Here is a 24,647-nt window from a genome sequence, read left to right on the forward strand (position 1 = left end):
GCAGGCTCTTTGCCGAAATCTGAACTGGCGTGGAGGCGCGTGGAGTGTAACGACGTGAACTCAACGAGAGGCGTCATCACCTCTGAAGAAGCGATCGTGTTGCACAGCGAGATCAGTGGTGGCTTCATCACGGAAGCCAAAATCAAATGAAATTCTCAATGCTATTCTCTCTCATGCCATTCTCTGGTTCCACTGTATGCCCATCTACTACCTACTAAACCCCACGTCCACCACTGACGGATCACCACGGGATCTATATGAAGCTTCGGGAAGTCAAGCCGTAAACAGGCATGTCTTGAGGCCTGAAAGCCAAAAGCCGCAAGCCGCAATAGGATGCCGGGCCTCCAAAACTGCCCGAAAACTCGTGGGTCTTGGACGACAGCGAGATGGCACGACCGGCTTCGGGCGGCAACGCAAACACTCCTCCTATTGCGCGTGGTGGCCGTGTCGCCCAGAGACACAACTCGCATACCACCCTCCGCTTCTAAGGTGGTAATAGGTGGTCGAGCATTTGCTTAAATGAAATAATGCCCGAAATTAGTTGGCCTTGCCATGTGTTCTGGGGGTCGAATTAGCGTTATCGTGGCGTCTCCTTGGGGCGACTAACGACCCTGAGGGGAGGGGTGTTTTGTAGTCAGGGGTCTCGAACTTGTTGAATGGCTCATGAGATCCCCTCCTTCTCCGCGCCGCATTCGCTTGATCGCTGTGAAACATACCACGTCAGCTTGCTGCGATTAGAACTGGGACGCCACGGCGCGCATCGCAGCTTCTGTTAACATTCTTTCCTGCTCTTAATTGAGTTGATTTACGAATCTCACGACGTGCAGTGCAGCAGACTTGTCTCATTGCAACACGGCATATTCTCCTTCATTCATTGTCGATCGGTATCTCTTCCCGACAGGCGCACATCCAACTGCGGTCTTTGTCACTTGTGCGCGACAGATCCGCATTCCTCCACGACTCACCCCTACCTGCGCTTGATCGCTCAACCTAAATCTTCTTGCAACTCAGCAAGAGCTTGTGCCTCCTTTATCTACCCATACCGTACTGCGAGTACGATAATTTAGTCAAGATGAATATGAACAAGAAATTCGATCGCTTCAAGCAATGGACGAACGAGCGCATGGGTGGGGAGATCAAGACGGAGAAGTCAAATGACTTCAAAGCGCTCGAAGTTGAGATGGAACTTCGACAGACTGGTATGCCACGCTCTCCGTCTTCTATGGTGTGGACTAACCATAGCAACAGGTCTTGATAAGATGCAAAAGTCCACAAATGCCTACGTCAAAGCCATCTCCAAGCGCTCTGAGCTTGAACCCAAGGAGAAGATCCTACCCATTGCCCACATGGGGGGAACCATGATCACGCATGGTTCTGACTTTGAGTCAGACTCTGAATTCGGGCAATGCTTGAGCCGTAAGGAAATCTTCCTTCCGCCGCTGAGGCAGGACTAACCATAAGCAGTTATGGGCAGGACTGAAGAGCGGCTGGCGCGAACGCAGGAGACTTACATTGAATCCGCAAGTGCTACGTGGCTCGAATCTCTCGAAAGATCGTTAGTCCAGATGAAGGAATTCCAAGCCGCTCGCAAGAAGCTAGAGCAAAGGAGATTGGCCTACGATACAACCCTAGCCAAGATGCAGAAGGCTAAGAAGGAGGATTTCCGCGTGGAAGAAGAGCTCCGGTCTCAGAAGGCCAAGTACGAAGAAGCGGAGGACGATGTCCATCGGCGCATGGAAGATGTTCGTGATAACGACCCGCAGTGTGTCGCGGATATGGGGTTGTTTCTCGAAGCACAACTCGAGTACCACGAGAAGTGCCGCCAGGCACTACTCCAACTCCAGGCTGACTGGCCTGCAAGGTATGCCATGCCAATATTCTTCTAAACTCAACTAACGCACCTAGCACACAACTACCGAGCCGCGGCGGTAGACCAAACCCTCGGTCGCGCTCTAGCACACTCCGCTCTTATACGCAACCTGAACCAGAACCCGAACCAGTTCCCGAGATCCGACCTACAATCAGGTCAAACACCAGCCGAATGGTCTCGAACAGCGCAGCCCGTCCCGCAATTGGTAGATCCACAACGTACGACGTCCCAGCTCAACCGAGAAGGGATCTTTCGCCTGCCGGGTCTGCTCCGTTATCCCGTGTTCCTAGCGACTCTCTGATGATAAAAACTGCTCGCTCGAACCTGCGGAACCATCAGGATCAAGATGTATTTGCGGATGACTCGTCCCCAGATCAGTCGTATGGGGACCGTGCCAGCAGTCCTGCAACGTCCAACGCCAGTAGCTCTGCTGCTCCTTTAACAGGCCGACGTGCTCCGCCACCACCGCCCCCCAGCCGATCCAAGAAACCGCCTCCGCCCATTCCTCAGAAGAGAGCAAGTGTTATTTACTAGAGATCGCAGGCACTCCTTTTGGATTCATCGGTTCAGTGACAATCATGCTGGAAACGACTCGGGGAGTCCGGCTCTAGTGTTTCGGGCTGTTCTTACAGCAAGGGCAGGTTTTCGCCTCCATTAGCAAGCGAGGGGTTGGGTACCAATAGGAACGGCAACAGGATAGACCCATGCAGACTCAGTATTCCTAGCACTGATTCCGTGCTATGTTCCAGCCTCATCAATGATACGGTGCGGTATTAGCGTCTTGTATGTGTACTACTACTGCCTCCTTACGGGCCCGTGCCGCCTATCTGGTGAACACCGGCCTCCAGACCGGACGGGTGAGGTTTTGCCAAGACTAGTAAGTGCCATTTTCAAATCGATGGAAGGTGATGACGAATAGTGTCTAGACGAGCTCAGCGGCTTCGAAAGTGCCGCGCTCCCGCACTGTACGATCTGATCTAGGATGCTGCGTAGTCGAATCTTCAGTGCAAAGACTACCGTGAACTGGTGAGGTTTGATTGCCAAGGCCTAATCTAAAAACAGTTTAGCGTTTTTCTTCTTTGCCGTCTGACTGACTCCTCGCCAGACGCTTGAGTGATCGGAGCGTGTCTGCGAAAGCGAGGGGTCTCCATTGAGAACGTATCGACAACGCGTCGCGATCACCTTTTTCCATCGCTATCAACCACCGCTGGTTCCCTCAACTCCGCAATAGTGCGTCTGAGCGCCTGCGTCAATTCCTTCGGTGCCTCCTCCAGGTTTTGCCTGCCACTCTCCTTCTCAGCTTTACGCATCGACGAGGTGCGCCAAGTCACTGGGGCCATCACAGCAAGCCCAGCAACCCGCGTCGCAAGTCACGACCATCGAAAATCAACGGAAGCCAGGCAGTACTCGGTGTAGAAGCCGGGCAAATATCATCCATATGCAAAACGACCCGCAATAATCGCGATCCCTTCCGCCCTTCCACTTCTCTACCATGGCATCGGTGCAATCTGCGCCCGCCATGCAGGCTGGGCTTCCACCACTACCTCCCAATGTGACTCCACAACAGATACAAGAGGTCTACCAAGTATGTCGCCCATATACACGTACCTCCATATCGCCTATGCGATAGCGCTAGTCCATCGATCAGATCTGCTAACATCGATCTAGAAATTCCAACGCATGAAAGCTTCGAATGTCTCAGAATCAGATCCCGAGTTCCTCAAAGCCCGACAGTTTCTCACTGCGGTGCAGCAGCGGCAGAAGTACCAGCAGGCACTGCAAGCCCAAAAGCAGCAGCAGATGCAGCAGCAGCAAGCCCATCAATCCCAACAGCAACAACAGCAGGGTCAACAAAAACCCCAAGTCAATGGCGCGACGAACGGCGCTGTCAAGAATGGAAATACCAACGTCCCAGCTGATACTTTCAACCCTGTCAATGCCGCCAGCCCCGGCTCCGCGCCCTCCTCGGCTGGTAACGGCGCGCAACCTTCCGGCGCAGCAGGTGCTGTGCAACGTGTCGCAACGCAAGCCAATGGGAGCTTCAGTTCGGAGCAGCTGAGTTTACTGAGGACTCAGATCTACGCGTTCAAGATGTTGTCGAAGAACCTAGTCCTGCCTGGCAAACTACAACAGCAGCTATTTCCGTCACAGAAACAGGCTGTTCAGGCTACATCAGATGCGCTTGTAGCCGCGAGCAAGACACTAGACGACGCGAGCGAATCGAAAGAGACCGCGGATGGGGAAATCCTTCTGGACAAGGCGTTCTTTGAGACCTACGACTCGCCGTTCGAGCTTCTGAGCAAGTACATCAGCTTTGCCGACCATTCCCTGAGAGCTAAGCGCCAGCGCATTCCGAGTCTTTTACCACTTGGTGTTGATCCCGAAGCCGCGCGCGAGGATCAGGAGCGAAGCATTTACAACAGAGTTCGTGCCCGCCAAGCTGAGCTATCAGCACTACCTGTCAATCTAGCGTCATGGGATGCTAAAAGTTCGGCGGAAGCCACGGACAATGACTCACTCAAGCTCAAAGCACTCATCGAATACAAGAAGCTGTCTCTCCTGCAGAAGCAGCGAGATTTTAGGCGCGAAATCCAACAAGAGCTTTTTAGCTACGATAACCTGGCCATGACTGCTAACAGAGCAATGCACCGACGCATGAAGAAGCAGTCGTTGAGGGAGGCCAAAATCACCGAGAAACTTGAGAAGCAACAGAGGGATGCCCGGGAGAATAAGGAGAAGACTCGGCAATCAAACCACCTCAAGGCCATCCTTGATCATGGCCAAGACATTCGCAATAACGCTGCTCAACAGCGTGCTCGCTTCCAGAAATTGGGCAAGATGATGACTGCTCAGCATCAATTCATGGAGAAGGAAGAGCAGAAACGTATCGAACGTACTGCCAAGCAGCGTCTGCAGGCTTTGAAGGCCAACGATGAAGAAACGTACCTTAAGCTCCTCGGTCAAGCCAAGGACTCTCGCATCAGTCATCTACTCAAGCAAACCGATGGTTTCTTGAAGCAGCTGGCTGCATCCGTGCGCCAACAGCAGCGGAAAACGGCCGAGCGTTGGGGTGACGATCATGACATGTCCGAAGAAGAAGTCGGCAGTGATGATGAAGACGGCGAGAGTAAGGTTGATTACTATGCGGTAGCTCATAGAATCAAGGAGGAGGTCAATATCCAGCCCTCGATATTGGTTGGTGGAACCCTGAAAGAGTATCAAATCAAGGGTCTCCAATGGATGATTTCGCTCTACAACAACAACCTCAACGGTATTCTAGCCGATGAAATGGGCTTGGGCAAGACGATCCAAACCATCTCTTTGATCACTCATCTGATCGAGAAGAAGAACAGCCCCGGTCCGTTCCTGGTCATTGTGCCGCTCAGTACGCTCACGAATTGGAACCTGGAATTTGAGAAGTGGGCGCCGTCAATCAATCGGATTGTTTACAAAGGACCTCCGACCAGTCGAAAAGCCCAGCAAATGCGGATTCGCCAGGGTGGCTTCCAAGTCCTCCTCACCACCTATGAATACATCATAAAAGACCGACCGATTCTCAGCAAAATTCGATGGGTCCACATGATCGTCGACGAAGGTCATCGTATGAAGAACGCACAGTCAAAGCTCAGCAGCACTCTTACACAGTACTACACGACCAAGTACCGTCTGATTTTGACCGGTACCCCACTCCAAAACAACCTGCCAGAACTGTGGGCTTTGCTCAACTTTGTGCTGCCAACCATTTTCAAGTCGGTGAAGTCTTTCGATGAGTGGTTCAACACGCCTTTCGCCAACACAGGCGGACAAGACAAGATGGAATTATCAGAAGAAGAATCACTGTTGGTTATTCGTCGCCTCCACAAGGTGCTGCGGCCTTTCCTACTCCGTCGACTCAAGAAGGACGTTGAGAAGGACTTGCCGGACAAGCAAGAGCGTGTCGTCAAGTGTCGTTTCTCCGCACTTCAATCCAAACTCTACCTGCAGCTTTTCCATCACAACAAGCTCGCTGTTGCAGATGGCAAGGGTGGCAAGACAAGTATGCGCGGATTGAGCAACATGATGATGCAATTACGAAAGCTGTGCAACCATCCATACGTCTTCGAGCCTGTGGAAGATCAGATGAACCCCACAAAGGCTACCAATGACTCCATCTGGCGTACTGCCGGCAAGTTTGAACTTCTGGATCGTGTGCTTCCAAAGTTCAAAGCCACGGGACATCGCATTTTGATGTTCTTCCAGATGACACAAATTATGAACATCATGGAGGACTTCTTGCGGTTGCGAGGATTTCAGTACCTCCGACTTGACGGTGGGACAAAGTCTGAGGATCGTAGTGAGCTCCTCAGGCTGTTCAACGCGCCGGGTTCGCCTTATGACATATTCTTACTATCTACGAGAGCTGGTGGTTTGGGCCTCAACCTTCAGACTGCCGACACAGTCATCATCTACGACTCGGACTGGAATCCTCATCAAGATCTGCAGGCGCAGGATCGTGCCCACCGAATCGGTCAAAAGAACGAAGTGCGCATTCTGCGACTGATCAGCTCCAACTCTGTCGAAGAGAAAATTCTGGAGGCTGCCCAATTCAAGCTTGACATGGATGGCAAGGTTATTCAAGCAGGTAAGTTCGACAACAAGTCGACTGCTGAAGAGCGAGACACGTTCCTCAAGACACTGCTCGAAGCGGCCGAGGCAGCGGACCAAGCCGGTGAACAGGAGGAGATGGAAGACGACGATCTCAACATGGTCATGGCGCGTTCAGACGAGGAGATGGCACTCTTCCAACAAATGGACAAGGAGCGTGTCGCAGCTGATCCTTATGGACCGGACAAGGCTCTTCCTCGATTGATGGGAGAATCAGAGCTACCGGAGATTTACATGGCGGAGGACAATCCGGAGCCGCCGGCTACCGAGGAAGAGTATGCCGGTCGTGGTGCTCGTGTCAAGACGCAGGTGCGGTACGACGACGGACTCACTGAGGAGCAGTGGCTGGCGGCTGTGGACGATTCGGACGATTCAATTACAGAGGCGGCGGCGCGGAAACAAGCTCGCATCGACAAGCGGCGTACCAACAAGGCCAAGCGTGAGCGTGGACCGGGTGAAGGATCGTCACCCGAGCCTGAACCCGAGCCCGAGCCAGAACCTGAAAGTGAGGAAGAAGCGCAGCCGAAGAAGCGAGGCCGCAAAAGCGGTGGCAACAAGCGCAAAGCCGAGGAAGAGCTTGTCGAAGAGACGCCACCGGCTAAACGCAAGCGCGGTCGGCAGCCTAAGGTCGTGGACATGCTCAGCGGCAGCGACCGAGCAGCCCTACAAAAGGCGTTGAAGTCAATCTTCGAGGCGCTGAAGAATCTCGAAGTGCCGGATAGTGATCCAGAGCCCCAGTCGGACGACGAAAGCGACGACGGGCCACCAACGCGGCTGATCATCGGCCCGTTCCTGGAGCTACCACCGAAGAAGCTCTACCCCGATTACTACACCTTCATCCAAGAGCCGATCGCCATGGACATGATTGAGAAGAAGATCAACCAGAACCGGTATACGAGCCTGAAGGAGTTCGGTGATGATATTAGTCTGCTGGTTAAGAACGCCAAAACCTACAACGAGGACGGGAGCATGTTGTTCATGGATGCTAATACCATCGAGGTAAGTGACATCGCGGTTAGCATGTAAGTTGTCTTGATACTGACCATTGACAGGTAAGCTGCCATGAAAAGATCAGCAAGCAGCTGCAAGAGCGACCCAATCTTGCAGCGTTGGAGAATGGACAAGATGGGTCAACTGTGGGCGGCTCTGCGGCTGGCACGCCACGAGCTTCGGTCGCTCCATCTGGAGGCACGAAGCTTCGATTGACAATGGGCAACTCGGGGCTGAATGGGAGTGCGCCTGGAAGCGGGGCCGAATAATGTAAGACCACGACAAACACCATGCTTTGGGCGCAGACGGGATTGTGGTTTTATTCATACACAGACAAAGCATCTTGCGGGGGCGCTGGCGGGTGCGCGACTATAGCTTTGACACTTTGTGGAGGAGAATGGACGTGAAGGGACGGGGGTCCAGGGAGACTCTCCAGTTTGTCTTCTCCTCAGCCCTGCCTCATGCGGAGATGCGGAGGGTACTCGGAGGAGTTGTATTAGCCTAGATACCATTCGCAGCAGTCAGCATTAAGCTCTAAGCCGCAAGGAGGCCGCAAATTTAGATGTTCGGTCGATAGACTCTGGGATTGTGTGAGCGGGTGCCTGGCAGCCTTGCATGTGTTCGCGGGAAACGGGAAATTCAAAAGCATAACTACCTGCTATCCCGCCCAGCCTGCACATGCAACGTGACCTGTTCAACAATTCGTCGCGTCTCTCAACTACAACCACCTGCACTATTCAATTTGGCTGTCGCAGGCATCACTACTGGCAGTGCAGATGTCAGCGATGCTACCTCTCCTATTGCGCGACGTATGATCCAGCGTCCTGACACCATGGCGTCGACATTCACCGAGTCTGCCTTCCAGCTGCTACGTACGCTCAACCCCATGATACACATAACGGACAATGCTGACCATACGCGCAGGCCGTGCCGCCGACGACGACATCGACCCTGACGGTGCGCCATAACCATTGCCCCTGTTCGAGTAGCCAAACTGACGCCCGCGTGCAGAGCCGGCCGAAGCGGGACAGAAGGAGATATTCTCGTCATGGGCACTCTTCATATTGATCATGCTGCTGATCGCGGCCCTGTTCACGAGTTATATCCTGCAGCAGAAAAAGATCCAAGCTGTCAATGAGACTGTCATGTCCATATTTGCTGGTCCGACTCCTCCTAGCACCCCCAAACGACCATCATCTGACGAGCGCAGGCATGGTGGTAGGCTTGACCATACGAGTAACTCCAGGCACGGCGATTCAGGACAGCGTCAGTTTCGACTACCAATTCTTCTTCAATCTACTCCTGCCGCCAATCATTCTTGCGTCCGGCTACGAGCTGCACCAGGTAGGGCTTCTGGGGTTGCAAGAGAGTGCATGTTGACACAGACAGGCCAACTTCTTCCGCAACATCGGCAGTATTCTTACCTTCGCTTTCGCTGGCACATTCATATCTGCCATGTCACTCGGTCTCATCTTGTGGGTGTGGACGCGTATTCCCCTTGATGGTCTATCTGTCTCCTTTGTCGAGGCTATCTCGGTGGGAGCCACCCTCTCGGCCACCGACCCCGTTACCATCCTTTCCATCTTCAACCACTATAAAGTCGAGCCGAAGCTGTACACCGTCATCTTCGGCGAATCTATTCTCAACGACGCCATCGCCATCGTCCTCTTCGAGACCGCCCAACGCTACAAACCCGGCGGTGCCGCGGGCAGCAATCTGAGCATCATGTCCCTCTTCGAAGCCATCGGCATCTTCCTGCTCGTCTTCTTTGGCTCCCTCTTGATCGGTGTCCTGGTTGGTATCGGCACCGCACTGGCGCTCAAATACACCCTGGTCCGACGTTTCCCGAAAATCGAATCCTGCCTCGTCGTTCTCATCGCCTACGCCTCCTACTTCTTCTCCAATGGCGTTCACATGTCGGGCATCGTCTCCCTCCTTTTCTGCGGCATCACCTTGAAACATTACGCCTACTACAATATGTCCCGTCGCACACAGCTCACCACCAAATTTATCTTCCAAATCACCGCGCAACTGTCGGAAAATTTCATCTTCATTTACCTAGGCCTCACACTATTCACCGAGACAGACCTCGAGTTTAAACCCCTCTTCATCCTCATCGCCACCATCGGCATCTGCGCCGCTCGCTGGTTGGCCGTTTTCCCCCTGTCGAAGGCCATCAACGCTGTCATTCGACTGCGCGCCCGCCGCCAAGGTCGCCCCGATGTCGCGGATGAGTTGCCCTATAACTATCAAGCCATGCTCTTTTGGGCCGGACTACGTGGAGCTGTTGGCGTCGCGCTCGCCGCCGGTCTGTCGGGCGAGAATGGCCCCGCTTTGCGTGCCACAGTCCTTGTCGTCGTTGTGTTGACTGTCATTATCTTTGGCGGTACCACAGCCCGTATGCTCGAGATTCTAAGTATTCGCACGGGTGTGGTCGAGGAGATTGACAGCGATGACGAGTTCGACATCGAAACCGCCAACGGCGGCACATACTACAAGCGCAACGGCGTGGCCTTTGGGCACAATCCTCGCCACTCCAGTAACATCGGTTTGGAGCACGTCAATAATGACCACGTGACTCCAAAGGGCGCCAACGGGACTGCAAGACGTCCTGGCAGATTGGGGAGTCAGAGCAGGGGTTTCAGCAGCAGCAACAGACACAGTCCGCCAATCAGGCCGGGCACAAGTCCCGCAGGGACGCAAAGGAAAAATAGTAAGGGTAAGATCACCACACAGCGGCAGCGAGAAGAGGAAACACAGCATGGCCTCTTACTCGACTCCGGCAACGCATCGTCCGACGATGAAGGCTTGGACCTAGATCTGCCGCCGAGCGCGCCACGGCACATGAGTCCCATGCCGAGTCTGGGCGACAGAAGTCGCTCTGCACCCGCGGCACACGGCGGTCAGGATGACGGTGATCTCGGCACTGGCGCCGGCCCAAGTGCTGCGGGTGTGGTGGCTGGCGGTGGTGGTGCTGGGGGCGGCGGTGTGGCAGGAGGTATTAGGGATATGCTCCGCAACGCCGCGGCGGACCACACGGCGTGGTTCAAGCAGCTGGATGAAGACTTCATCAAGCCGACGCTGCTGCTGGATCAGCACCAGGGCCAGGGGAGGGGAACGCCGGATGGCACTGGAGGTGGTCATGGGCCCTGAGAGCTGGTGTGTCTTGGTAGTTATTGATCGTGTTTGTACGATATATATCTGCCAGAGCTATAGTAGCTAGAGGGTTCAAAAAGGGACCCCGATGTGTTTGTGATATAGTGGCTTGAGTGCAAGCTGTGAGTGACCCGGAAACGATAAATGCTATATGTGACAATGATATACCGTGGAATGTCCCTGTTTGTTCTTTGAACGCTACGATTGGTAGAGATCGGTGTCCAGTGCAGCGCGCGTGACCTTTGAACAAGCTCGAGCACAGATACAAGCGAGCACGAGCCATCTACCGTAGCTACCTAACTGGAATAGAGTGCCTGATCAATCACTTTCCTCACCACTCTCTTCTCCTCTCTTGCGCTTCGCCTGCTGCTTCCCCTGCTGCTGCTTTTGCCGTCGCTGTTGCCATTGCTGCGTTCCACGCCCAGCCTCCTCACCCTTGACTTCCAACACATAGCAGCGCGCCTCGCGCTCCTCACCCCGCCATTTTCCCCTGCGCTTCCCTTCATCGCTGCGGTCCTTGCCCGTCGTGATGTCGCCCGCGGTGCGCGCGTGCTGGTACCCCGGATACGCCTCCCATGGGAAGCGGAATGATTCCTGCACCTGGAGCCCGCAGTGGCGCGCTAGGTCGCGGATGTTCCAGAGCGTGTAGGGGTGGGATGTGAAGAGCGATACGAGGATTTGAGGGCTTGGAGTCGACGGAGAGGAGTCGGTGGCTTCGTCGTCGGAGGCTTCGGATTCATCGGTGTCGTACCGGTCGCTTTTGGCGGTCGTGGGGGGGCGCTGAGAGGTGATGGAGGGGGTGGTCGTGAGGGAGGCGAGTTGTGGCTTTGCGGCGTCGAAGAACTTGACGAGGAGCTCCTGGTTGGCCCGGACTTGGCGATTGACGTCGGTGGAAAGTCCGCCAACGTGCGGGAAGTTGAAGACAATCTTGGTAAAGGGCCCGAGGGCGCGGAGGGTCTTGCGGTGTATGGTACTCAGGGCGGTGGCATCGATGCCGTAGAGGACGTGGACCCTGGAGTGTGCTGGCGCTGGAGCGGCTTTGCTGCTACCCGAGTTCGGGGAAGAGGGTGGCGAGAAGCCCTCGAAAGATTCTCCATCCTCTGGCTCGTTGACTGCTTGAGAGGCATCCCCATTAAACCCTTCTGGTGCCAGCTTGGAGATTGTCGCGTGAACACCGGGATACTTCTGGACCAGGTCTGCTTCAGTATCGTAGCATGTCGCCGTTACAGCCCCGGGGCGGTAGTTCTTGATCAAAGACAGGGCAAAGGAAAAGTCTCCCTCTCCGATGAGAAGCACGTTGTCCCGTGTGGAGAAGGGGACTTTTGGTTGCTGACTCGCCTGGACCGGGTGCACTTTCGGAGTTTTGCGCTGTTGCAATTGCTTCTGAGGGAGCACCTGGCTGTGTTGTCGACGCTTGATCGCATTCTGGCCTTGCCGTCCAGGGCCATGTTTGTTGCTGGTCTGGGTCTGCTTCTTCACTTTGCCCATGGTCGTTTCCACTGCCTCGCGTGATCCGGCTCCAGAAGTTGGGATGTACTTAGCGGCATCCCTGTAGCATGACCTGTTGAATGAACCCGGATCTGCGTCTTAAACCAACCCTCACAACCATTCTTTGCCTTTTAAATCGCCAGGATAATTGCCGCGTCCTCAGTGGCTGTGGGAAAGGTGAAGACGGGGCTGTATCACAGCCTTGCCAAGCTCTTCTAATCGATAAGGGTGATCGACCGTCTTGCGTGGAGAAAAAGTTTCGACAGTGACAGCCGTAGGCACGGCTTCTCTTCGTTCGCACTGCTCTCCTACAAAAACCTCCAGATCCCTCCGTGCAGCAGACGTCACAGAAGCCATGGCTGCTGATGAGATTGTTTGGCAGGTCATCAACCAGCAATTTTGCTCATTCAAACTAAAGTCAGTCACTTCAACATCCAGCCCGTTCTGTAGCCAACGGTCCCGCTAACTCCCAGCCTACAGACTTTCTACGAAAGAGCAGACCTTCTGCCGTAACGAACATAATGTCACCGGCTTCTGCAATCGACAATCCTGTCCGCTCGCCAACTCCCGGTATGCCACTGTGCGGCCCGATCCCGCCACTGGTGCCCTCTACCTCTACATAAAGACCCCAGAGCGTGTTCACCTGCCGTCACAATGGTGGGAGAAGATTCGTTTACCGCAAAACTATGAGAAGGCACTGGCAATGGTCGACGAGAAATTGCTGTACTGGCCGAAGTTCTACACACACAAGTGCAAACAGCGTCTTACGCGGTTGACGCAGGTGGCGATCCGTACGCGCAGGCTGGCGAAGGAGGAAGAGAGACTGGGAGAGAAGTTGGTGCCGAAGCTGGCTAGTAAAGTGCGGAGGAGAGAGGAGACGAGAGAGCGCAAAGCAGAGAGCGCCGCAAAGGTGGAGCGGGTTGTCGAGAGGGAGCTTATTGAGCGATTACGAAGTGGTGCTTACGGTGAGCGGCCGATCAACGTGGAGGAGGGCGTATGGAAACGGGTGTTGAGGGGGTTGGAGCGTGCAGAGAAAGGAGAAGACTTGGAGGACGAAGAGGATGAAGAGGAGCTCGAAGAGGGCGAGGCTGAGGTGGAGTATGTCAGCGACTTGGAAGAGAGCGAGGACGAACAGGAGATGGAAGACTTTGATGACTGGCTTGGAGGTGAGAGCCCGGATGACAGCGAAGAAGGGAGCGAGGAAGAGGACAGTGACGAGAGCGATGACTCCGAGGAGGATGAGGATGAGGACGCGAAGGCTGGTGCCAAGCGGAAGAGAGGCAAGCCTCAGCCAAAGTCCAGGAAGAAGCCGCCCAGGATGGAGATCGAGTACGAGACTGAACCGCTTCAGAAGGAAGCGCTACTGGCTTGAGTGGGCGCGGTCAGCATGCTCAGGCGCACAGCGACAACTGGTGTAAACAGCGATGGCGTCTTTTGCGTCTCGATCGCGCAAGGAATGAAAAAGCGGTGCCTGTTCTTAGAAATGCACTTCCCGTATCTACCCACAGAGAATCAACAGCTCATGATCCATTTTCAGATCCGACCCCTCTCGGGAGCTCTAACGGCGCTGTGGAACGCTCGGCTAGTCTGACTTGACTTCTCTGGTACGCGAGCCAGATGAATGAACGGGCAACAACGCTCGAGGTGACCTCGATGAGCTGCTCCAACCAACGCACAGTACCTAGTAGTAAATCTACCGCTACGCGCCGCTACACGAGCGGGACCCTGTCCCCTCTGCCCAATTGCCAAAAGCAGCAGCCCTTCGCTGGCCGAAAGCGGCGACGTCCTAGGGCCTTAGGCCAATGGGCGTCTTTGGCGGACGGTGTGTCAGCGTGCGTCGAGCCTGGACGTCAGCGCTCGCTGGTTTTAGGACCACTTGGCAAAGCAGCAGTGGTTTTGCCCCGGGGCACCTCTGCGCTGTGGTAGCAGAGTTGGTGATAAAAAACTCGAGCTATTTGGAAGAATTGAGAGAGTTTAGGATTGTCGTGATGATTCCAGTATGAGATGCGGGCTGATTATTCAGATGGCGTGTCTGAACTATGCGGTCGGGTAATGAATATAAATGCTTCGACTGCGAGGAATTTAGAAGTCGTCAACAACCAACTCAGATAAAGGTCATCTACCAAACAAAAAGACTACCAATCCTTGCTCTTACTTCTACAACAGCTCACACACCACTAAAATCACGATCAAAGCAACCGCTACCATGTCCAACAATACCGTACCACATGTCACCACTGCCCACCAATCCTTACCCAACAGCATCAACGTCTTCTACCGGTCCGCTGGACCGTCAGATGGCCCTGTCATCCTCCTTCTGCACGGCTTTCCAGCCTCTTCGTTCCAGTTCCGCAACCTGATTCCCATCCTCGCTCTCGCCGGTTACAGAGTCATCGCCCCGGACCTACCAGGTTTTGGCTTCACCGAGATTCCCGAGTCGCTAAATTTCCAGTACACCTTCGCAAACATCGCCGAGACCATGGGCTCGTTCCTGGACGCGCTCAAGATCGAGAAGTTTGCCGTTTATGTCTTCGACTATGGCGCCCCCACTGGATTCCGCCTCGCCCTGCAGCGCCCCAAGGCCATCACCGCGGTCGTGAGCCAGAACGGCAACGCCTACGAGGAGGGTCTGGGAGCGTTCTGGGATCCGCTCCGCCAGTTGTGGGCCGCGGCAGAGGGCTCCGCCGAAGAAGAGAAATTGAAAAGCACTATTAAGGGCGCTGTACTAAATCTTGACGCCACGAAATGGCAGTATACCGAGCACGAGCCGCATCCGGAGCTTGTTGACCCGGCGAGCTGGACGCTGGACTGGGCGTTGATGAACCACCCGGCCAACATCCAGGTGCAATTGGGACTGTTCAAGGATTACAGGACTAACGTGACGCTGTATCCTCAATTTCAAAAGTGGCTGAGGGACTCGCAGGTGCCGCTATTGGCCGTGTGGGGTGCTGAGGATGAGATTTTCGTGAAGGCGGGCGCCGAGGCCTTCAAGCGCGACCTACCTGATGCGCAGATTGAGCTGGTGACGGGTGGGCATTTCTTGGAAGAGGCGCAGACGGAGACTGTCGGAAAATTCATGGTGGATTTCCTGAAGAAGAACGGAATTGGTGCTTGAATGTAGTGTTGGCGGAGGGCGGAGTAGTAATCTGGAGACTCTGTGCCCTCGAGTTCAGGTGTCTGTCTGACTGTTAGAGATAGTAATGGAAGCTGCATGCGAATTGACACACGCTTGCAGCTGTTAACATGCTATTGGTGAGCTTCGAGGGGTTTAGTCCCGTACACCAGCCACAATGGCGATGATCCTAAGTCGAAGCGGTGAACTTCGTACCTTGCGTTAGACACCATGTCGCCTGCCTCGCTTATGTAAGGCATCGGTCTGGACCTGAAACTTACATAACCCCAACATTAAGCCTCTAGAAGCACAAGTGTATGTGCAACTGTCGAGCATCAATATTGCAACTGGTGTACGCATTCTGATGGCTTCAAATTGCAGTGCACATCATCTCCGAAATGCTGGCCTCTTTGGGCCTAGGGTTTTTTCCTTCTGACATGGAGAGGTGTCTTCGGTTCTACATCGACGCTCTGGGATTTCAGATGCGGGAACGCAAGGACAATTATGCTTTCTTCGGGGAGAGGATCTTTCTTGCAGCTATCAAAATCGAGAGTGATGAAACGTTGAAGGAGAAGGAACATACCGGAGGCCAACCAAGGCCTTGGAACTTGTAATCGAGGTGGACGATTTGATAGCAGAACGGGACCGGCTTGTGAGCAATGGTTACCAGCCAGAGGACGATATCAAGCTGCAAACTTGGGGCCTCGAAGACTTCCGTTTAGTCGACCCTGACGGATACTGCGAGTTTTGCTGTCACACCCCTTGATCGCATGTAAAACTGCTCGGGTTATCGCGGGTGGTTGGGTCATGGGCATCAACCAATTCATGTGGCACTGATGCATGACAGACCTTGAGATTCACAACTCATGGCCCGAATCATGACAACACCGGACAATGCAAGCCGAGGCATGCCGTGGAACAATAAGCGAGAGGGAAATCGATAGACACTGGCTCAAAAGTGTACCAATGGTCAGGCGTCTTTCTAGCGTCAGACAGAGTTCCTTTGTCTGCATGACAGCATCTTTGGTGGATCTCATGTCACATTTCCATCAGAGTCTAGCCACAGTTCCAAGTTCGTGCTCGGCTACAGTGAAGGCTGACGTAGCGTTGACCCAGTCTGCTGTGTCGTGAGACGCTTTCGAGCTCTTCCGACAGCAAAAGCCGAGAGGCTGTGACATGTGAAACAAGATCACAGATCACCATGACGATGATCGTAGCGCCAGTCAACAATCCCACGCGTTCGCAGGTCAGTTCTGGTGAGTGCAAACACGAACCTGGTAGCGAAGAATGAAAACTCGCCTGAGGCCTTGGGACGACGCACCGAGGTTGCCTCGAACTCGCCTGATTCGCCTCGGATCTGAATCCCGCAGAGAGCTATTACTCTAGAAGTCTAGCGTCAGCCTTAGATGACGTTTGTATGGCGGTGCAACTTGAGGCGCATGCATTTCCCGGCCGCTCGTCATTGACGGATTGATTCAATGCAGGATCAATCGCCCGTGTCGTCATGCATCGTCACTGCACGATACCACCTGACACGCGGGTGCCTGGCTGGACGCGGACAATCGCGGGGCATGTGCAAACGCGTGAAGAAATGGAGGGGCAGGAGTGCTTCCACAAATTATAAGAATCAGCCGTCCACGTAGACTCTTTCTGCTTCATACCACTACTCACGACTTTCGAATCAGTTTCCAAGACTTGAACTCTTCAAACCAAACCAAACCCAATCAATCCACACTACCACAGAAATGGAGTCTGTTAAGGATGCTGCCAACTACGTTGGTGACAAGGCCAGCGAGCTCACCTCCGGCGCTTCCAAGGAGGCCAACAAGAACGTCGCCAAGGACAGTGAGTCTTTTCGAACCCCAGGCCAAAGATGTATTCTTACTAATGTTTTAGGCAACGCCGACGCCAGCACGCGTGCCACTGCAGCCAAGGATGCTCTTGGTGACAAGCTCGACGAGAGCAAGAACTCTGTATGTCAATTCTAGTTCTCTCTCATTCAACATGCTAACAGTTCTTGAGGCTTCCGCCGAGGGCAACAAGCAGAAGGCTACGCACTAAGTGTCTCTGCACTTCTATCACAATCGATCAACCGACTTTCCTCACCGATCCTGAGAATGTATCAGTACAGAACGGTTGATATCGAGATGATGAGCTCCGCGATGTTCTTCAGACGGGCTTCACGGTTCTTATGACTTACGACAATACATCACGTCCCCATGGATTGATGGTTTCGATAGCATAAATGATTAGCACCGCTTACCGGTAGCCCAATCAACCACTTCAGATAAGTCTGTGTCTTTGTGTTTCCGTGAACCTTGTCTTGTGCCCCGCGTAGATCGGAGTTATTCTTCCAGTTGTGCTGACCAGTGATCGTTGCTTTACCTTACATCTCAGTTACGAGAAAACTTGGCGATTCGATTACCTCGTTGTATTATGAAGTTCGTTGATATGGTGATCTGTGTGCTCGTGTAGTAACCTCCTTCCACGCCTTCTTACCCTGAGACTTGCAACATCGAGGTCAAGTGTCAAGAATGGCTACCGGACCTGCTGACTTTGAACCGAAGCACTTCCTTTCGGATGAACAGCTGTAATCTCTACCAGGAAGGCATCAATGCCATTTAATGCTGTGATTGAAATGCCGCTCTGCTCTACAAAGACCACGCCGACTGCGATTCACTCGCGACATGATACAGTGCTGGCTGCTACACAAACAATGCGGACTTCATCAGGCATATTACTCAGGCAGAGGGTAGTCTGAACATATGCCGCATTGCTTTCTAAGGTCCAGCCTGACTGTTATGGTCTCACTTGCATACAGCGCCAAAGCACAACTTTGCCTTCAACCTTGCCGCCAGTCCATTGTGCTGCCGTGAATAAGTATTCTCACATTGCCCTATCCACGGACTTGAGCTAGTCTTTCGTTTGGCATCGAACTCGTTTCCAGGACGATTTTCTGACTTCGCACCCTACAAACTGTGGTTGAAGATGGTGTGTCTCCGCCTCGACACTGTGTAGACATCGGAATTTTCTCCTCGAATCAAACTTGAAAGCGACACTGAACAAAAATAACACAAACAACGCGGAGCCGCCCAACGCCACTACACCTTCACGCGGGTACATGGACGAACACCCTCAGATACTCCGGCAGCAGATTGCCGCTCTCCCCTCCGCGCCTGTGCCGAAGCCTCCCCAGGGTTTCCGCTACGTCCCGCTCTGCCGCCAAGCGGCGTACCACGCCGACGCCGCAACGCAAAGCTTTGTGTAGGAGCTGCAAGCCAAAGAAGATGCACGCATGGGCGGCGTGGTAGGCCTGCAGAAGAGAGGCGAGCTGGCGGAGATGATGGCGTGGTGTGTGTGAGCAAGCGGGCGCCAAACAACGACGACATGAAGGTGATGTGGGAGAAAGATGGCGTGCCGAGGACAGAGGTGGTCAGGATAATCAAGAGGTACGTGCAGGAGACGATGTGGGATTACCTGTTGGAGGATGTGCAGGGGCGGACAGGGGTGGTGATGGGCAGGGCGAGGAGAGGACGCAGGCTCGCTGGGGCGTTGGCTGAGATGTGCGAGTATGTGGTGGCGGGGATTGAGTATGTGGAAGGGCGGTACGTGGCGGATGAGGATGGGTAGTGTGGCGTGAGGAGGACGATGTGGTCGATGGAGGAGTGGATTGAGGGCTTCATGAGAAAGACATAGCCCGGAAAGGAGAGTGGAGCGCGAGGCAACCTGCTGAAAGGGCTGGGGTGAACAGCAAGCTGGGCCTCAGAAGCGGTCCGGAGGGCAGGTCAGACTCTGATACGAGGGAGAGAACTGAGGGAGAGAGTGCCAATTCCATTCGTAGTTGGCCAGATTTTGATCATGCAAGCAACGCAGCAATATGTCACCACAGAATGAGACAGAGCACGTACCGTGCGAGTTGGAATTTCTTTTACGCATTCTTCTCGTTCCACGCAATGCAGTCATCGAACTGTGCGCCGCTACCACCAAAGACATCTAGGGCGCTTCCTATTGTGAGATCGACTTTGCCGCTGCTGGTTTCCTTCACAAGATCGAGATCGGCCACAGTTCTCGCGCCGCCGGCGTAGGTGACGGGAACGCTGCACCACTCTGACAGCCGCTTGACAAGCTCAACGTCGATGCCCTGCTGAAGGCCTTCATTATCGGCGGCGTGAACCAGAAACTCGGAGCAATAGGGCTCCAGCAACTCGATACTTTCTGTCGGACAGTTAGCATGGTAACAGGTCCGCATGACCACCTAACTCACCCTTCGTCACCTCCATCTCCGTAATGGTCTGCCACTTATTCATCGCCACGAACCACGTGCTCCCAGTCCTCCGGCAGCTAAGGTCAATAACCAGCCTCTCCTTGTCGCCCCCCAACGCAGAAAGCACGGCTTGCAGCCGCTCTAACGAGAAACGTCCTTCTGGAAAAAGAAACGATGTGACAATGACCTACTATCATCCGATCAGCCTTCAGCACATATCACGTATCACATGCCACCGTCCATCCCCAGAAGAAGTACAGCAGCACTCACCCTTTCAGCACCCCGCTCGATCCACGTAGCTGCATTCTGGTCATTAATCCCACCACCCACCTGCAACCCGCCGGGCCACTCGCGCAGCGCCTCCTTTGCGGCATCCTCGTTCCCAGGACCTAGCATGATAACGTGCGCCCCTGTCAACTTAGCATCACGGTAGAGGCCGGCGTAGTAGGCCGCGCTGTGCGTAGACACGAAATTGGTCTTGAGGTCCGAGGCCACAGTGCCGAGGGTGCCGCCCACGATCTGCTTCACCTGGCCGGAGTGCAAATCTATGCAGGGGCGGAACTTTGTCATAATTGCCTTGCCGGGATCTCACGATGCTCCGAGGTAATCGAGGAATGCTTCTGCAAGGGTGAGGTGGCACAAAAGAGATTATGAGCTTTTTCTTTATTGTCATTAAAAGGCAAGGGGCAATGGGATGAGAGTTGCACGTTGGGCTTCGCAAGTCCGAAAAGAAACTCAGAAACTCAGAAACTCGGTCGGATCAAGGTTGTAGGGCACTAAACCCAATGAGGAGGAAGAGCTTGGCATTTGCCGCCTGGGAAGTGCTTTGCGCGACCCGGGTTTTCTTTTCTTCTGGCCTTTGGATGCAAATTCCCTGCAGCCTCAAGCAACCATGATTGGAAAGAGGAAGCGAGATGCGGTTGTCGTCCGTCGGGAGAGACAGGACAATGGTAACGATGGCGGTAAGGGCAACAACGATGTGCTCCGCAAGTATTTCGAGAGCGTGTTCGAGCCGCTGCCCGAGTCCGACATCAAAGCCGAAATCGCGGAAGAATCCTCGGAGGAAGGAGGGCCACTGAGCGACGGGGGCTCTGAGTTCTCAGGCTTCTCTGATTCGGAGGACGCACGATCTCCCTCTCCAGTCACCGTCGAGGTCATCTCCCACGGCGGTGAACCCGCACAACATGCCAAGCCCAGCTCCTTGACAGAGTTCAAGGCGTTTATGGTGAGTGCAGCGCCCCTCTTCGCCCCTTCTTTACCCTACCCTACGTCCGGCAGTTGTGCGTGCACGTCAAAGTCAAGGACCCGCAACCCGCGCTGACAGATGTGGTCGCTGGCGATAGAGTTCGAAACCTCCTAAGGAAGTGCCGCAGCAAAGACAAGTGGAGTCCGGGAGCTCAGAGGAGGACGAACTTGAAACACGCAACCTGAAACACGACCTCGACCTGCAGCGCCTCCTCAAAGAGTCGCACCTGTTCGAACGAGGAAGTCAATCCATGCCAGTGGTGGGCAGTGCTACGGGGAAGCAGAGGCATAGGGCTACGGATCTGCGAATGCGTGATTTGGGAGCCGGAACGGGCAGCGGTGGGCGAGAATCAATGCCCATGGCCCACAGGAAGGGTATTGAGGGCAAAAAGAAGGAGAAAGAGGGCAAGAGGAGAGAGGAGGCCAGGGAGCACGGTATCGTGCTGGAGAAGAAGCAGAGGAAGGCTACGAGGGAGGGCAAGAGGGAGAGGGCGGTTGATGCGCCTGGCCTGGGCAGGTTCAGAGGCGGGACGCTGACGTTGAGCAAACGTGATGTGAAAGGTATGCAGGGTCCTGCTCGCTCATCAGGTAGCCGTCGGAGAAAATCGTGATGGGCAGAAGGGCATGCAGGCTTCTGGACTCGGTACATGGTACCTTGCTGATCGAAAGAATCCTTCTGGAACCGGTGGCTCGCTCGCTGCGAGAATTCTCCTGCCTTCGCTTGTGGCGATGATGCTCTGGCCAATGTGCTTGCTGCTTGCCTCTGGCTTGTTGGTCGTCAGGTCTAGGCATACGTGAGGTGGCTCCTGAACTGTCTCGAGATGTCGGCAATGCCTCAGTCCGCCCAGATCGGGCGAGTGACGATGTTCCATTGCCCTGCTTTGGGCGACTTGAGGCAGGTGGCCTTCGCCACAAGCTACGTGTACCTGGTCAGCAATGACGACGACCAAGCGGATGGGCGTTGGCCAGGAGGCGCTGCGATGGCTGCTGGTCCCGGTGGAAGTGTTTGACCATTGTGCTTGCCCTATGTCCCTGCATGGCCATGTTCTTGTGTAGGTACCACAGCGGGGCGGACAGCGAGTCATGGGTGAGGTAGGTCGGAGAACAAGCCGGCCGGGGACTCTGGGACGCCATGCATTAGCCGGAGGGTGTTGCCGTTGACGTAGAGCTTTACAACTCCACAGACAACAACAAGTTCCTCGGAACGCATAAGCCTCACACCTTCGAACCAGGGTCTTCGACACAGCGTGTATCATGATGGCACTAGGCAGGGTTTCCTGGAAGCGATGCAGGCTGCGGACCTCGCGTTGGCGTACTAATGCGCATCCAGAATTGTTCAACAAACCAGCCGGCTTTACTGAAAATGGCCCAATGCGGATTTATTGGGCTGAGACAGTGGGTCTGGCCGTCGGCTTTGCAAACAGTGAAAAAGATGCAAGAGGTATGGTTGTCTTGGGCGGGAGATTGCACGGATTGAAACCTGAACGACCACGGCGCCCGAAGGTCGTACCGAATGACTAGAGCCTAGAGCAGCAGAACGCATGCTGTTAGCGATAAATTGGCAACGGTCAAGAGCCGACGCGAGGGTTGTGCACCTTGGACTGCGGAATTGGCGGTATGGTATCCGTGCAGAGTACCTGTGCGGGGGTGGGTAGCTAGAGATTAGCCGTGAAAGTACGTGGCGAGGTTGACATGGTGTCTATAGCATGGTTTGAATGGATAGGGAGAGAAGCACGGACAGCACGAGCAGATCTTGCGTTCATGCGGTTTCGTTTGGGACGGAGAATTCGCTGTGGTTGACGCACACTGCAGATGCGCAAGTGATGTGCATTCATCTCGTGCAGGCCGGAAACATTCGAGGCCAATTACGCCTGCAGCTGTGAGCAGCAAGCACTGCCAGGCTACCAGATACTGGAGTAAACAAGCGGGCGAACGTGCAAAGTGGCGGCCGAGGCGAGGCATCTTGAAACGTATAGTGTAGTCAGCGCAGTGGGCGGTCGGCTTTAGCTTCTTGGTCTGGATTGCTTGATAGGCGGCGCCTCGCAATAGACGAAATGCGGCGAAAAGTGGAGTGCCGAGATGGCAGGACGGCTTTGTTGTGAGGACCTCTACGTACATCAACGATCAGGGAGAGTGTGACTGTGCCGGCACCGAATGCCTCGACCTGTATTTGTGCCTGGCAGTCTCAAGCATCCGGTCACCCAGTGGATATCGAGTGCATTGCTGTGATGGTGTCTCTCGAGCGAATAACACAAAGGTCTGCTGGCAGAACAAAAGGGAGAGTCTACAGCACGAATACCACCTCGTATCTCGATGCTAGGAGCCTCAGAGCTAAGCCTTGTTTGCCATAGCCAGATGCGGTATATTCCCCGGCCGTGCACTGTTCTACGCTCTGGACAATGTCGCGACATCCGAAGTCTAAAGCAGGTGGGTTGTGCCATTGAACCTTGATACATGCATTGAAGACGCAATCATCGCGACTAGTATTGACATAAAGATTGACAAGATATGAGTGATGATGAGTGGGTCGGTCGTTGTCGGTGTGAGTGCGCGACACAATTGCTCCTTCACGAGGGAAAAGCCGTTACTCACCTCTCCACAAGATAGGTAGTATTCATTGGATCAGCACGGATCAGCGGCGGATGAAGCTGCAAGGTACAAGCCGACATGGACGCAAAATCTACGCGCAGTGAGCTTAGCGCAAGAGGAGAATTAGGCACGCTTATGCAGACGCTGCGTTAGCTGACTGGCCGACTAGGTTGGCATCTGGCCTTGACTAACATCCCTGTCGATGCGATGCTGGGAAAAGGGGTCCGGTAAATCTCCCGCGCGCGGGTTTGCGCCATCGCGATCAACATTCAGTGAGCGGCGTCTCTCGACGGTGGTGTATCTTTTGGGGGTCCATTCGCTGCTGGTCGTCGACAGCGACGACCGAGATGGGATCATCTCATCTCTGATAGGAATGCGGACGCTGGGGCGGTCACTGAGTCTGCCAGGCACACGGCGGCTAATTTCCACCATCTGACACACGGACATGCTTGCTCGGCGTCAGTTTGGAGAGCGTTTCGGATGGCTGAGAGCTTGAGACAGTTGTTGGCCACGGCATGCCCTCTGGGCACCGCATCTTGATTGGCCACGGGCGCCTGCCACCTCTGTTTCAGCATGGATTGCCACAGCTTCCATCCGCGTTCTAGCTCACCATTCGACAGGCATCGCACGGTGACTCGAGGTCTCGTGGGCGAGTCGCTGCCGAGTAGGGTTGCTAAAATAGAATCACCATGGTCAACTGGCTAGCAGCGTGCATTCCTGTCTTCTCACCCTTATCCGCAACATGCAATAGAGGCCAGTAAATTGGTATGCGTGGTTTGGGTGAAGCGTAAATGGCAATCAGCGAGGGTCCGATAGTTGTGCGTCTGACCGCCCCGTAAGCTGTCGGTTATCCATGGCTGTTCTCGTAGCGACACGAGCTGTGTCAGTATGCGAGGCCAGAATGATGATATGCTCGGCCAGATGAGCCACCGCGCCCAGAAACTCTGACAAAAGCCCTACCACTACGGCTGTGATGGAAGAATGCCTACCATGAACACGCTTGGGCGCCGTGGACTCGCAGCTGTGAGAGCACGAAGAAAAAGGGCGGCGCCAGTTTCAAGTGGACCTGTAACACTTTGGACTGAAGCCTCCGAGCCAGCTCCAGCTGGGCCCAGCGCTACTCGGGGCCTGCTAGCGCTAGTAGTCACCCGTACCGTCGCCAAAACTCCACCGTGCTAGCGGACCTGCCAGTGCGAAAAACAGCGATCCCTGATTCCCTGGGCCGGGTCGCTTGCCTGTCCATGTCCATTCCTCCTTGGGCCCTGCCTGTCCCCTCTTAGTCTTAGGGC

The 24,647-nt window shown here is 54.4% G+C and overlaps 10 protein-coding genes across 10 annotated transcripts; 8 read left to right on the top strand and 2 right to left on the bottom strand.

Moving 5' to 3' along the window:
- Nucleotides 1–1,072: 1,072 nt before the first annotated feature.
- On the top strand, nucleotides 1,073–2,404 carry HMPREF1541_04971 (uncharacterized protein; the record flags this gene model as incomplete). The annotated part of the gene is made up of 4 exons (XM_008719313.1): nucleotides 1,073–1,199; nucleotides 1,249–1,416; nucleotides 1,465–1,861; nucleotides 1,906–2,404. The coding sequence occupies 4 exons, from the start codon at nucleotides 1,073–1,075 to the stop codon at nucleotides 2,402–2,404; spliced, it is 1,191 nt and encodes a 396-aa protein (XP_008717535.1).
- A 985-nt stretch (nucleotides 2,405–3,389) lies between these two features.
- Nucleotides 3,390–7,773, top strand: HMPREF1541_04972 (uncharacterized protein; the record flags this gene model as incomplete). The annotated part of the gene is made up of 3 exons (XM_008719314.1): nucleotides 3,390–3,455; nucleotides 3,539–7,513; nucleotides 7,567–7,773. 3 exons carry the CDS (start codon nucleotides 3,390–3,392, stop codon nucleotides 7,771–7,773), a joined length of 4,248 nt encoding a protein of 1,415 aa, XP_008717536.1.
- Nucleotides 7,774–8,336: 563 nt separating this feature from the next.
- On the top strand, nucleotides 8,337–10,657 carry HMPREF1541_04973 (sodium/hydrogen exchanger 3; the record flags this gene model as incomplete). Its single annotated transcript, XM_008719315.1, has 5 exons — nucleotides 8,337–8,376; nucleotides 8,429–8,461; nucleotides 8,516–8,665; nucleotides 8,715–8,848; nucleotides 8,894–10,657. 5 exons carry the CDS (start codon nucleotides 8,337–8,339, stop codon nucleotides 10,655–10,657), a joined length of 2,121 nt encoding a protein of 706 aa, XP_008717537.1.
- Nucleotides 10,658–10,978: 321 nt separating this feature from the next.
- HMPREF1541_04974 (uncharacterized protein) lies at nucleotides 10,979–12,148 on the bottom strand (the record flags this gene model as incomplete). The annotated part of the gene is made up of 1 exon (XM_008719316.1): nucleotides 10,979–12,148. One exon carries the CDS (start codon nucleotides 12,146–12,148, stop codon nucleotides 10,979–10,981), a length of 1,170 nt encoding a protein of 389 aa, XP_008717538.1.
- A 355-nt stretch (nucleotides 12,149–12,503) lies between these two features.
- Nucleotides 12,504–13,520, top strand: HMPREF1541_04975 (uncharacterized protein; the record flags this gene model as incomplete). The annotated part of the gene is made up of 2 exons (XM_008719317.1): nucleotides 12,504–12,565; nucleotides 12,629–13,520. The coding sequence occupies 2 exons, from the start codon at nucleotides 12,504–12,506 to the stop codon at nucleotides 13,518–13,520; spliced, it is 954 nt and encodes a 317-aa protein (XP_008717539.1).
- An 834-nt stretch (nucleotides 13,521–14,354) lies between these two features.
- HMPREF1541_04976 (uncharacterized protein) lies at nucleotides 14,355–15,263 on the top strand (the record flags this gene model as incomplete). The annotated part of the gene is made up of 1 exon (XM_008719318.1): nucleotides 14,355–15,263. The coding sequence occupies one exon, from the start codon at nucleotides 14,355–14,357 to the stop codon at nucleotides 15,261–15,263; it is 909 nt and encodes a 302-aa protein (XP_008717540.1).
- A 395-nt stretch (nucleotides 15,264–15,658) lies between these two features.
- Nucleotides 15,659–15,874, top strand: HMPREF1541_04977 (uncharacterized protein; the record flags this gene model as incomplete). Its single annotated transcript, XM_008719319.1, has 1 exon — nucleotides 15,659–15,874. One exon carries the CDS (start codon nucleotides 15,659–15,661, stop codon nucleotides 15,872–15,874), a length of 216 nt encoding a protein of 71 aa, XP_008717541.1.
- Nucleotides 15,875–17,005: 1,131 nt separating this feature from the next.
- Nucleotides 17,006–17,248, top strand: HMPREF1541_04978 (uncharacterized protein; the record flags this gene model as incomplete). Its single annotated transcript, XM_008719320.1, has 2 exons — nucleotides 17,006–17,105; nucleotides 17,157–17,248. 2 exons carry the CDS (start codon nucleotides 17,006–17,008, stop codon nucleotides 17,246–17,248), a joined length of 192 nt encoding a protein of 63 aa, XP_008717542.1.
- Nucleotides 17,249–19,188: 1,940 nt separating this feature from the next.
- Nucleotides 19,189–20,094, bottom strand: HMPREF1541_04979 (1-(5-phosphoribosyl)-5-[(5-phosphoribosylamino)methylideneamino] imidazole-4-carboxamide isomerase; the record flags this gene model as incomplete). Its single annotated transcript, XM_008719321.1, has 3 exons — nucleotides 19,189–19,475; nucleotides 19,525–19,711; nucleotides 19,795–20,094. The coding sequence occupies 3 exons, from the start codon at nucleotides 20,092–20,094 to the stop codon at nucleotides 19,189–19,191; spliced, it is 774 nt and encodes a 257-aa protein (XP_008717543.1).
- A 322-nt stretch (nucleotides 20,095–20,416) lies between these two features.
- Nucleotides 20,417–21,380, top strand: HMPREF1541_04980 (uncharacterized protein; the record flags this gene model as incomplete). The annotated part of the gene is made up of 2 exons (XM_008719322.1): nucleotides 20,417–20,749; nucleotides 20,868–21,380. 2 exons carry the CDS (start codon nucleotides 20,417–20,419, stop codon nucleotides 21,378–21,380), a joined length of 846 nt encoding a protein of 281 aa, XP_008717544.1.
- Between the last annotated feature and the right edge of the window lie 3,267 nt (nucleotides 21,381–24,647).

This window comes from Cyphellophora europaea (assembly GCF_000365145.1).
Source record: "Cyphellophora europaea CBS 101466 unplaced genomic scaffold supercont1.4, whole genome shotgun sequence".
NCBI lineage: Eukaryota > Fungi > Ascomycota > Eurotiomycetes > Chaetothyriales > Cyphellophoraceae > Cyphellophora > Cyphellophora europaea.